This window comes from Vicia villosa, linkage group LG1 (genome assembly GCF_029867415.1).
Source record: "Vicia villosa cultivar HV-30 ecotype Madison, WI linkage group LG1, Vvil1.0, whole genome shotgun sequence".
Classification (NCBI taxonomy): domain Eukaryota; kingdom Viridiplantae; phylum Streptophyta; class Magnoliopsida; order Fabales; family Fabaceae; genus Vicia; species Vicia villosa.
In genome coordinates, this window is record NC_081180.1 from 239,720,431 (window position 1) to 239,734,532 (window position 14,102).

A 14,102-nucleotide genomic window follows, 5' to 3' on the forward strand; every position below is an offset into this window, starting at 1 on the left:
TCTATTCAAATAAGCAGTCCTCTCAAATATAATCAAGCCAAGGATTCGTTCTGAAGAGATCTCTCTTTCCAAATCACTTATCAACTCAAAAAACAAGTAACACAGATCAAAGTCGATACCTCAGACGGTTCCAGAACGATCTACCAACGCAGATCTAAAGCTGATACCTCAGACGGTTCCAAAACGATCTACCAATAAATATCTAAAGCTGATACCACAGACGGTTCCAGAACGATCTACCATCGAAGATCTAAAGCTGATACCTCAAACGGTTCCAGAACGATCTACCATCGAAGATCTAAAGCTGATACCTCAGGCGGTTCCAGAACGATCTACCATCGAAGATCTAAAGCTGATACCTCAGACGGTTCCACAACGATCAACTTTCAAAATCTAAAGCGGAAAAACTTTGGACAGTTCCATAACGATCATCCTCCTAGACTTAAAGCGGTAACCTTGGACGGTTCCGGAACAGTCAACGCAGAGGTTTTCAAATCCTTCATCAAGATATAATCAATGGATTCATTCTGGTGAACAAACCATCAAACACAATTGCCAGATGGCATCTGAAAGCCCATCTCAGGTAATGATTCAATCTTCCAACAACATTTCTCAGACAACGTTCAAAGACAAACTTCCAACATCTCTTCTGATCAAGGTAAGTGCAAATTTTCAGGGCATCTAAAATATTCAATCATCTTCTACCTTCAGATTTCAAACAATCTCTTCAGGTTTAAGAATATTGAATAGGGGCAACTGTTATACCCCAAAATTTGCCCGCATCTTTTTTCAAGAAAACTTCAATCTAAAAATTAAGAGTTTCATATAATCTTGGATTTTCATATCCTGACATATGAAATACTTAGTTTTTATAATTTTTTTATACAGTATTTTGGCTCGCTATTGAATTTATTCTTACGCAAACGCCAGTTACTGTTTATTACTTCACACACGCTATTTATTTGATATTTATTTACAGATAAATAGTACTGACGCAATTGGTACAGAGTTAAATCTTTTGCAGGCGCAGAGTCCGGGATTCAGACTGTACTGGTAACAAGTAAATTATTACTAATTTTTTTGTTTCCCACTAACTTTTATACTATATTCCATTATTTTCAAAATCTCTTTTCAAATCTCTTTTTCAAAAATCAAATCCTAACTTTATTCTACACATCTCTCTTTTTCCAACACTATCATACACTTTCTTTCAAATCTTACTTCCACTCAAATCTTCCTTTTATACGGAATCACTTCATTCCCCAACGTCTCTATCCTTCTTTTCATTATATAAATACCTCTCATTTTTTTCATAAAATCTCACATCAAATTCTAACTCATCTCTCAAATTTCTACTTCATATTCATTCTCTCTTCCTCCCCGGCAAAATGGCGAAGCGGATGGAAACATGTTTTCTTATGGTCATCACCATTGCTACGGTGATCATGTCCTTCTTCTGTCTGCATAGTCCTGAAAAATGTGGACCTGCGATGGTTACACTCCCGATCATCTATTTTCTGTTGGTCATAGCATGGGTTATTAATCGTCATTCTTAAAGTTTGCCGTATCTATTATTTTCTTAAATGTACCGTTTACTCGTCGTACCGTTCATTATAGTATGTAATGTTTGTACTGTCAGTATTAAATGTTGTACTATTTGTCATACTGTTGCTTAATTATTCAGATAATATTTTGTGTGTTTTCTGCCAGTTAAATATTTATTTTTCTGTGCATTAAATGATTTTCAGGGTTATCAGTAATTTTGCTCGCGTACAGTAAATATTAGTTATTTATTATGTCTGTGTTTTTAACAAGTCATGTAAATAAACTTTCATCTTTCACATAAAACAAAAACAACAAAAAGAAAATTAACTTCGACTGTTGATTTTTCACTCTAACTGCTTCATTAATGCCTGAAAAGTCAGTTGGCAGTCAAACCGCTGACAGTGCAATTCTCCGTATTTTGTACCATCAATCAAATCAAACTTTTACAATTCAAAATTCCAAGATTTTTGTTCTAGAAGTCTTCTGAATATCACATGATTAGCAGAGACTCAGCACTGCACAAAAATCAGGTACGCTTAACTGTCTCCTACACAAACAGTCCCTAATTAGGGTTTATTGTTTTTCAGGAGAAACAAGTTTTTGAGACCTCAAATGGATTTCATGGACCTCCATATATCTCAAAGTACCACCATACAAATTTTCAAACTTCAATTCACTCAGACGCACAGTCAGCAGCTCAAACAGTCAACAAACGACCCGTTTGACCGAAAAAGTCAACAGACAGTCAAAAATGAAATTTTTTGTCAACATCCATATTTTGGCAAAGTATTCATCATTTGATCATTGGATGATCATAATTCATCAAGGAAAGATAAAAAATCAACAAAACCCTAAGATTCAAAATTAGGGTTTTCTCCTAAAAAGTCAACTAAACTTTGACTGGTCATAACTCTCTCATCCTTCATCCAAAAAATTCAAACCAAAGCTTATTTTGAAGGAAATTCAATTATCTTTCAAATGCAATTGGTCCCATGGCCATTTGATTCACCATTTGAAAAATATGAATCAAGACATTACAGGTCATTTTCAAAGTCAACAAAAAGACACTTTTTTCAAAAGGACACAAAAGGAGCATCAAAAATCATTTTGACATGAGACCAAAGACATTGGTTAGAGGACTCTTTGAGGTTTCCAAAAAGTGAAAGATCTTCTTCATATGACAAAAATTGAGGGATTTACACCTTGTTGAAGTTGGCTAAATTTTGGGAAAATGCATGAAACCAACATTGATCAAAAATGTATTTTTTCCAAATGGGGCCTAATTTCCATAATCCAAACATGTCTACCATGATGTAAAGGGCCTCCCACGACCAAGAAAAAGCCCACATCATTTTTGTTCCATTTTTGGTTTAATTTTATCATATTTAAGATTAAATTGAAAAAGGAAAATGGAAGGATAATGCATAGCTTAATTTCTAAGCATGACTCATCAAGGAATCAATCAAAAACTCTGCCCCAAGCCAAGTACAGCAGAAGGAGAGTGGAAAGTCAAGCCATGGTAGCTTAAATGCAAAGCCACATGTGTTGAAAAAGTCAAGAATTCAACAAAAGCACTTAATGCTTTCTAGCTTAGTTCTTAAGCACTTCAATGCTTATATAAGAGCTATAACACATCAGTAATCAAAGGGAGGCAAGTTCAGAACCTAAGCATAACTTGTAACATACTTGTATCAACTTGATTTTTTTTAAGGAAATTCAAAATTCGAATTTTACATTCTAGTTTGTTTCAATTCAAACCAAACACTTAAACACAATCCTCAAGTATCATTGAACATAACCAGATCAGTTGCAAGCCTTGGAACATCCAGATACAACCACAAGACCTCACGGTTTGCTCGAAATAAAACTCACCAAAATCTCATAACACATGCATATTTAACAAGATGTAGACTCATATTTAAGTTTAGTTTGAGGTCCTAATCATTTCTGGAAACTTAATTTAAGTTTGAACACCTATACGAGGAACCACCATTTTAGGGTTCTTACTTTCAAATTTAGGGCTTTACAATTCATGCAAAATTACAAGCTCTAAATAGTACCATTAAACTCGCGTGAACAAGACGAACTAAATGATGGCATCGCGCCAAATTTATATTGTTGTTTGCTTGTATTCGCTATTTCCAACAAGTGTAAAAGGTTAGAGTTTTTACACCACCTGCAAATGAAGGGTGTAAAAGCCCCATCCTGAGGAAGAAGATGATGCGTGGCGTCCTCTGATTGGCTGGAGGGCGCGCGCGTGTTTTTAAACTAACCTTGGATTCAGTGTTTTGCAGGTACGTCACGTGGTATGGTCCCTCATGCTGGTGACCATCAGATCCGTCCACTCATCAATCCAACGCATCATAATGAATCCCCATACCATGGACTTTATTTAATTACCACATCTGATTATCATCTTTATATTTTCTATTTTATTTTAATTTCTTCATAAAATTAATTAAAAATAGTTTTAAATATCCAAAAAATACACAAAAAATATTTTTAGGCTTCTAAAATAATATTTTATTTTCTGATATAAAAATATTTTATTTTTCTTCATAATTTAAATATTTTGTATAATTAATTAGATAATATGCATATATTTACCTTTTAATTATTTTAACCAATCAAAAAATCATAAAAAATTTGTTCTTTATATTAAATATTGTTTATATATTATAAACTAATTTTGTACATATTTAGGATAATTTTCTCTTTAATTTTTAATTATTTGTATAATTATTTGTATAATTATGTATTAATTAACTTAATGATTTCAAAATCAATTTCAAAAAATTCCAAAAAAATTAGTTTTGTTTTAAAATTAATTAACAAGCATTTTGAACATATTTTAAACTTAATTTTTAGGTTTAAATTTTATTTCCACCTTTTCCTCATTTTAATTAAATTAATCATGCATTAATTCTAATTAAAATCAATCATCAAAAAAATCCAAAAATACTTCTTTTATTTTCTTGCAATTTAAATTCCTAGATAAATGTATAGGTTGTCAAATCCATGTAAATAGCGTAGTTTACATTTCCTGCAAATTCGATGTAATAGCGTAGATTTATTTTCCGCATTTTACATTTCCGCATTTTAAATTCCAGCACATATAAACTGCGTGTATGTCAAAGATAAAATTGAACCGTTAGATCACTAAACTTCAAAGATAAAATATCTGAATCTAAACACAGTCACACTTGCACCTCTTAAGGTAATCCCTTTTCTCATTCTTTTCAAAATCAATCAAAATCAAATTCTACTGTTTCGAGTACAAAATCGAACTTTTGTTTATATCCGGTGAAAGATAGATTTTTAAAGGAAATAGGATAAAGACCTTATAACTCAGGGTAGACCTCCTAATTTGCTTGCTCAAATCAAAACAAACAAATCTCTCATATATCATTGTTTTTCAAAACAAAACTTTCAAAAAAAGACAATACTTTGTATATATCCAAACAAGGATCATTACGAAGTTAACGTTCTTTTTTTCAAAACATCTTTTGAAAGATAAAAACACTTTGTATACATCCGCACAAGGATCATTACAAAGTCAATTTACAAAGGTATTTGAAACCACATACGAGCATTTCAAGGCAATAGAAAAGTAATTGAAAACAAGTGAGCTAAGCAAATTAAAGAGCCCATGGATAACCATGGATACAAAGGGTGCTAACACCTTCCCTTTGTATAACCTACCCCCTTACCCAGAATTTCTTAAAGGTCTTTTTCTGTTTCTTTTATAAACCTTTCCTTAATTGGATAAAATAAAAGGTCGGTGGCGACTCTCTGATTTTCAAAAATACAAAAGCAGAAATAAAAAAGAGTCAGTTCGCGTATCTCTCCACGAGAGGTATGGCAAAAAACCGAGAGGGCGACAGCGTAGAACTCCGTTATGCTGGTATGAATCGGGTGAAGGCATAATACTTGGACTTGAAATTGTTCAATAGACTATAGAAAAGGTGAGGTTGATTCGAGAACATATGCAAATTTCTCAGAGTTAACAAAAAAGTTATCACGATTAGAGGAGAAAAGACCTTGAGTTTAAAGTAGGAGATCATGTGTTTTTTAGGGTCACCCCATTAACCGGTGTTGGACGTGCCCTGAAATATAAGAAACTAACTTCTCGATTTATTAGTCCGTATCAGATTTCGAAGAAAGTTATAAGTTTTGCGTATAGGCGGCATTACGGCCTAACTTGTAGAATTTACATGACGTCTTCCATGTGTCACAATTGCAAAAATATATTTCGGATCCATCTCATGTGATACCGGTAGATGATGTGCAAGTGAGAGATAATCTTACGGTCAAAACTTTACCAGTAAGGATCGAAGATCGGGAAATCAAGACGTTGAGAGGTAAATATATTCCCCTTGTGAAGGAAGTCTAGAGAGGAGCTACCGGAGAAAACATGACATGGGAGTTAGAGAGTAAAATGCGAGAGTCGTACCCGGAGTTGTTTGCATTAGGTAATTTTCGAGGACGAAAATCTTTTAAGTTGGGGAGAGTTGTAACATCCCGTTTTAATCGTATTTATTTTATATTTAAAAATAAGTGATGTGATATGACGTGTGTGTTATGATGTGGATTGTGGGGTGAAACCTTAGAATAAGGTAGTTGCGATGGGAAATTGAGAATAGAAGTGGATGTGTAAATATTAAAATATTAATAGAATTATTGTTGTTATTATTTTAATAGTAATAATAATATGGTTAGTAAATAAATAAATTAGATTTAATTAAATAATAAAAATAATAAGGAAGGGTAAATTGGGATTATCATATTAGGGATCTAAGGGCTTATATTTGGAAAACATGAGATAATACATTTGTATCGATCGTGAAACCAGAGAAAGGGAGAACATGAAGATTAGGGCAAGAAGATTTCATAGAGAACCAATAACACTAAGGTAAGTGTGGGATTCTAATACTATAAGGGGTTATATGATGATGGGTCATGGTAGAATTAGGCTGTATAATTAGCATGTTCATGTTTTGTGTGAGTTTGAGATTTTGGAGGGGTAAATTGAATTTTGAATGTTTGATGAATGATGTGTGACTCCTTTAAATTTGATGAATTTGTTGTGAAATTAATGAGAATGATGATGGGGCAATGTTTATGTCTAATTTTTGTAGAATATAGAATTGTTCTGGTGTTAAAATTATGGTAAAAGTGGGTTTTGGAGTCGAGAAATCGCAGCCATAGAAACCAAAATCGCAGAAAAAATTCAGCTTTTAACAGCCATGCGTCGACACAAAGAATCCATGCACTGACTCATACAGGAAAGATACTCAGTATGATTCGACAATAGGGCCGACCTGAGTGAACCCGAGGGGGACAAAACTATCCATGCATCGACTCATGGAATCCATGCGTCGGCTCATAGCATCCAATTTTTGACAATTTTTGTAAAGGTCATAACTTTTGACTCGGGTGTCCGTTTGACGCACCGTTCGAACCTACGGAAAGCTAAAAACATTATCTATCTTATAAAATATATTTAGGAATATTATGAGGAGATTTTCTAAAAACTTATTTTTCCGGTAATTCGATGTAATGTGAAGTCCTGAACATAATGATAAAATTGATGTGATTTCTTGCTGTAATGATGTTATGATGAAGTATGAATAAGCGATGTGTAAGAAGTTGTCGGTGTTGACATAGTCTATGGATGTGTGTTGTCTTATTTCATAATTTGTTGTCATGTGATAGAGTTGCATGCATTTTGTAGCGATGTGGCCTTAATGGCAAATAGCGATGTGGCCTAAATGGCAAATAGCCATGTGGCCTTATATGGCAAAAGCGAAGTGTTATGGTATCACATGCATGTAGTCAAAGAAGACGGTCTCATTGTATTTTGTGATGTTGAGGATGAATAAGATGTAAATTGTATGATCGTGAAATGTGATTGTTGGAACTGCAATGTGGATCGATGAGATGCACGAAGTATGAATATTATAATTATGTATGTCACACTCTATCTTCTCATTATCATATTTTCATTTATATTGTTATGATATCTCACCCCTTCTGTTTGAATGTTACCTCTATGTGGGTAACGCGCAGGTGACAAAGATTATAGTCGCTTGAGGTATGGAGTGGCTCCAAGTATTGCGTAGATTGTGTCGGGTCTTGCTCTGATACGTAACACCGGGGATGAACGCTTGTTTTGTTTTTATATTTTGAATTATTTTTGAAATATTGTGAGAGCATTTAGAATCTCTTTTATTTGTTGCAATGTTGGTTTTTTAGTTGTTGAAGATGATGACTGATATATTTTGAATTGTTTCCGTTGCATTAATAAAGTGAAGTTGAACACCATGATGATTACGATATTGGTTCATCCGAATAAGTGTGTGATGTATCCATTTTTTAAATGTTTGAGAAAATTATTTTATGTTAAAGATGTAGCATCCTATTTCATGTTGATTGAAATTCTAGTTACTCTAATTTTTTATTTAAATATCGATGGGGGAAATACGGTGTTACACTTTGCAGTATCTCACATTTCCCTGTTCTGACATATGCTATATTATCTAGTAGGTGTGTCTTCACATGCATGCCCCCTACAATAAGCACATGCTTGTATTGAAACACATTATGCGTTACGTTCAGGACACCTTATAATATGGTTTATATCTCTATCCTTCTCCCATCAAGAAGCTTGTTTCCTACACAAATGATGATTTGGGTGGAGGTCTCGGCACTCGTCGATCTACTTCATACTATTGTGTTTTTCTTGATGAAAACCTAATTTCGTGGTCTTCCAAGAGACAACCCACGCTTTCTCGTTCTAGTGTAGAGGCTCAGTACCGGGGAATCGCTAATGTTGTTTTAGAATCATGTTGGCTCTACAACATTCTCTTAGAGCATCATTTTCCTATTTCACAGGATTCTCTTGTGTATTGTAAAAATGTTAGTGCTATCTACCTATCTGATAATCCTATCCAGCATTAGCGGAGAAAACACATTAAGATGGACATTCACTTTGTGTAGGAGAATATCGCTCGTGGTCGAACTCGAGTTCTTCATGTTCCTTTTTGACACCAGATTGTTGATATCTTCACCAAAGGCCTTCCTGAGTTCTATTTGATGGTTTTCATACCAGTCTAAGCATTCGTCAACCTCCCGCTTCGACTGCGGCAGTGTGATAGAATATGTATTTATTTTTTAATAAATATTTATATATAAGTCCTACATCGACTATAACATGTAATTAACTGCAAATCTTTCTCTATCTATAATATGTATTTATTTTTTAATAAATATTTGTATATAAGTCCTACATCGACTATAACATGTAATTAACTGCAAATCTCTCTCTCTCTCTATATATATATATATAGTCTTTATTTTTTAATAAATATTTGTATATAAGTCCTACATCGACTATAACATGTAATTAACTGCAAATCTCTCTCTCTCTCTCTCTCTCTCTCTCTCTCTCTCTCTATATATATATATATATATATATATATATATATATATATATATAGTCTTTATTTTTTAATAAATATTTGTATATAAGTCCTACATCGACTATAACATGTTATAGTCGATGCAGTTAATTACATGTTATAGTCGATGTAGGACTTATATACAAATATTTATTAAAAAATAAAGACTATATATATATATATATATATATATATATATATATATATATATATATATATATATATATATATATATATATATATATATATATATATATATATATATATATATATATATATATATATATATATATATATATATATATATATATATAGTCTCCGTAGTGCTATTCTCGTACAATTGATCTTAATAATGTAAGTCACGTCACCCATGAAGCAATGTGTAGGAAATGGGTTAAATAGTATTTTGTAGGTGTTCTTTAAGGATAAATTAAGACTTTGTTTAAGAGTTTGGAGAGGAATGACATGAAGGGCTTGGATTTGGAGAATTTTTTATTAATATATTTAAATATATTATATTTGCAAAATTGATCCAGGCCTTTGAAAATCCCAACATCAATAAACTTTTCCTACACGTGTTCATATACTTAATAGGCTTAATTGCAACTTCGGTCCCCATGTTTTGTCTTTTTCTTGATTTTGATCCCTCCATTTTATAAATCACTATTTTAGTCCCCTTATTAAGTGTTTTGTGCAATTTTCATCCCTCTATTCTGGTTTTTTCTGCAATTTTAGTCCCTATTTTAGTCTCTTTTCAACAGAAAATTCAAAAGGGGACTAAAATAATAGTTTTTAAAATGGAGGGATCGAAATCAAGAAAAAAACAAAATAAGGGGACTAAAGTTGTAATAAAGCCTACTTAATATTAGGCGTAACTCGCATATAGCTGAAATCATGTCTAGACAATATTCACAATATTTCTCAAGTATCTTTATAATCATAATTGATTCTCTAAAAATACTTGACTCACCAATATCCCCTAGCTCATATGATTCCTTATTCTTGATCCGTTACATAAAATCTTAATAATTGTTTATATCATGTTAGATAACCATGGACTAGTTATCATCTTAAAAAAGACAATTTATAGACCAAATTTCACTCAAACAAAAAATAGTTATATATATTTTATCATATCCTTCTAATAATCAAATATTGAGTAGAAAAGTAAATATTGTGATAAGTTATTTTTTAGTCATGACTTGAATATTGATTTTCTTTAATGATTCAATTTTAATTTTATTAACTATATTTAGATTAATATGTTATTAAAAAGGGAATAGATATGTTTACATTTATTTTTAACACTACACCGTATTTATGTACCCTAAACATACTATTTTTATTTTTTAAATAATTGTTATCTCATTTTGGTTTCTGTGCCAGACCATTTATTTTCTTTGTTATACGGTGTATGCCTACGGTGTAGAGAAGACAGTGTCAAGGTAGCACATCTCTATTAAAAACAATGTTATGTTTCACTCAGGACTATGTTAGTCAAACCAATGTCATGTTTCACTAAAATTTCACTCAAACAAAAAAGAGTTATATATTTTTATCATATCCTTCTGATAATCAAATATTCAGTAGAGAAGCAAATAAATATGATAAGTTATTTTTTCAATCATGACTTAATATTGATTCTCTTACATGATTCACTTCAAATTTTATTAACCATTTGAGTTAATATGTTATTCAAAATTAACAGTGTTATGTTTTTAAGTGTGCGTATAGTGTGAATTTATAACTACTTTATTTATAAATAAGTCTTAAGCCACTATATTATTTGAACTTATTTTTCATTGTTTTTTGTAGCCCAAAATGGGAGAAAATATGGATAAATATAAATAATTCATCAAAGTATATATAATAATAAAATTTTATGATATTGAATTATTTGATATAAAAAACACCTTGAAGGAAACAACGCCACATAATTGAGAATTGAAATAATTTCCTTAAAATATCACACCAAAATGAAAAAACACATTCCCCTATTAGACAAACACATCCTTAAAATTCGAGTCTACTTCCAAACTCATCTTAAATCTATCCAATATTTTGTATGGGTTGGACTAGGGAAATTCTTCTGAACATAACTTTCATGTAAACTTACTATGGCTCTTGTCGATGCTCTCCAAGAGTCAAACAGTTTCTCATATTTTAGTGCATCTTCTCTTTTTAACATGCTAAGACCTGTAGTTTTTGGTGGATAAAAAACCAAACTCTCCAAAATTGTTGCTCTTTGCAAAATAATCCTTACTAAAATCAAGTTCAGAAGGCAGAAACTTAAAACTTCTGAGGACAACAACCTTGAGATTATTAAATTTGTGACTGCAATTGTCAAGCAAGTGTTTCTGGTGCATTTCCCAATACATTTTTAGATCAAGTTGGTAATCATTTAGCTGCACAAATAGTTTAAAGTTAGACTAAAAAAATAATAAAACTCACTCACACATATATATTCAAAAATACTTTATTTATTTTATTTTCAAACTTTATGTTATCAAAATAGTTGAAAATTAATTTGTAGTACTTACATCGATGTACAATTTCATTAAGGATGGACAGATTTTGAGAAACATGGTTATATCATATGGATTGCAAAATATTCCTCCATCCATGATCAAATGAAGTTCCCTCAAATTTACAAAATAATATTGTGTGTCTCGAAATACCCCATCTCGAATGCTTGCAACTATAACCTGAAATAACAAAGTTTAATGATTTTTTATATATTAATAAAGACATCAATTGGAACAAATAATAAATATACATAGATATATTGCATGCTAATATCTATACTTAAACAAATAAAATAATTTTTTAATATAAATCAAAACATAACAACTAATATATTTGTATATACCTCAATAAGTAGATGTGTAGTGGTGAGAATTGAGAGATGAGAGAGATCATTAACTATAGCTTCAAGCTGAGTAGATTGCATGCAATTTTTGGAAGGTATAAAATTAAGAAAAGCCTCATACAACTGCACCCCTTGTGCAATTCGAACCTCAACGAAATTTCCTTGATAAAAAATTGAACGAAGAGTTGGTGAATCAATTTTAATCTCTTTTAAGTCTCGACAACTATCGATTGTCAATTTTTTAAGATGTTTATTTTCTTTGGCCAATAAGATCAATTTCTTAATTGTAGAACATTGAATCAAATCAATCATTGCAAGCATTTTACAATGCTCAATCAGCACATTAAACACATCTTCAGTGATGTGTAGGTTACATAGATATAGTCTTTGCAGAAATTGCAAGCCACTTGGAGACTCTGATAACTGAATCACACAGTTAACGAGTTTTAGTGCCTTTAAGTGGTGTAGTGCGTTAAAAACACTAAATTCAATTATAAAACCATATTCGTAAAAATGCAACTCCAGTTCTTCTAGATCTTTTTTAGTGCATATTTCTAACCATCTCCTAAGAAAAATTTCGATCCCAATAGGATTGATATGTAACTGAAATATCTTAATTTCACTACCTTTGTGAAAATTGAATATATGATCGACTATTGTTGCCAATTTCAATTGATTGTATCGTAAATAAAAATCTATACCAAACAAAAAACGACGGTTATAACACCATGATCGTGTGTGCCTTGTTGACACAAATGATGAATTTTCAATTGCATCTTTGATTGGTAAGAAAGTAAAAATATTTTGAATGATATCTTCTGGAACATAATCACGTGATTGGTTTTGATTTCCAGAGAAAACCATTGATAGAGACAAACAAAATAATGAAGAAAACTATTAGAACGATAAATTTAAGATGTATACAAATGAAATGAAAATATGATAATACCAACAATTAATACATGGTCTTTAAACTTTATAAACTCAAATAAAATTGAAGAAATAAAAAAAAAATGCATTTTTTATGTATAAATTTTAAAATCATTCTATAACTAGTTAAATATTGTTGACCTTATAAAATACTAATTAACATATAAAGAGTCAATAGAAATACAAGTCAATTAGCATAAAGAGAAAAAATATAAAAAAATAATAAAAGATAGTAAGGCTAGTAAGTGATAAATAATTTACCGGTGTTGGAATTGACCTAATTTTTTGTCTTTTTAATCAAAATTAGAATTTTAATGGTTGTTAATATTCATCGCATCTACCCTAGACTTTCGGACCTGGGCGGATACTAACCGGTTCCGTCCCTTTTTAAAGAAAGCTCATTTGCCAACTGAACCAACTCCTATAGTTAATATTCATTGCATACTAATTTACCTACTTTGGAATTGTCTTAATTTTCTTTTCATTTTTAACCTATAATAACTAATGACTTGTGCGTTGTACGGTTTATCATTATAATACATGTATTTTATAACTTTTTAAATGATTATTTTGAATGAATTATTAAGTTGTATAATTTTGAATTTTCAATAAATAAATAGATGAACTAGTAATTATCATTTGTGTATGTATAAAATTTTTTGAATCTAAAATTTTTATTGACGCTTACTAAATTGCTAGCTTAGTAATAAACAATAATAGAAAATTTAAAAGGCTTAATTCATATTTATAATTGTTGAAGGAAGAAATTTATTCATGTACATGTTGATATTTTGACTTCTTTTAAATACTTTCATGAATTCAGGTAAAAGTATATGATTTTTCGTAAGGCAACTCAGAGGAAGTTTAAAACAACTATAGTTTTCTTACAGTTTATCATAATTACTAAAAATATATTTTAAGTCAAGCAAATCTCAACAAAAAGATCTAAAAAAGGGTGCATAGTTCTTTTCTCTGATTTGTTGATGAACTAAGATAAATCATCCAGAATTAAAAGAAAATGGAGGTAAAAATTATCAAATGCTACATACACATATTGTGGTATTTAGAATTAAAACGGTTTATTCAAATTAAATTATTTTTCACAATTAAATGATTATTAACAAATTTATGAAATTCATTAAAGAAATACAATCAAAAGCATACAAATATTGTTTTTTTCACCACCATATCCGGTCCACTCTTAATCTAATTTGGTGATCAGTTTTGACATCAAATAGTTTCAACCTCTTTTCAATAAGAGCTTGCGGATGATCCTCCGTACCAAAAAAGAATACATA

At 30.9% G+C, this 14,102-nt stretch overlaps 1 protein-coding gene across 1 annotated transcript; it reads right to left on the reverse strand.

The window, feature by feature from the left end:
* Positions 1 to 11,194: 11,194 nt before the first annotated feature.
* LOC131597349 (putative FBD-associated F-box protein At1g61330) lies at positions 11,195 to 12,738 on the reverse strand. Its single transcript, XM_058870055.1, has 3 exons — positions 11,875 to 12,738; positions 11,546 to 11,710; positions 11,195 to 11,410 (listed from the first exon to the last, which is right to left on the reverse strand). Exons 1-3 carry the CDS (start codon positions 12,736 to 12,738, stop codon positions 11,195 to 11,197), a joined length of 1,245 nt encoding a protein of 414 aa, XP_058726038.1.
* Between the last annotated feature and the right edge of the window lie 1,364 nt (positions 12,739 to 14,102).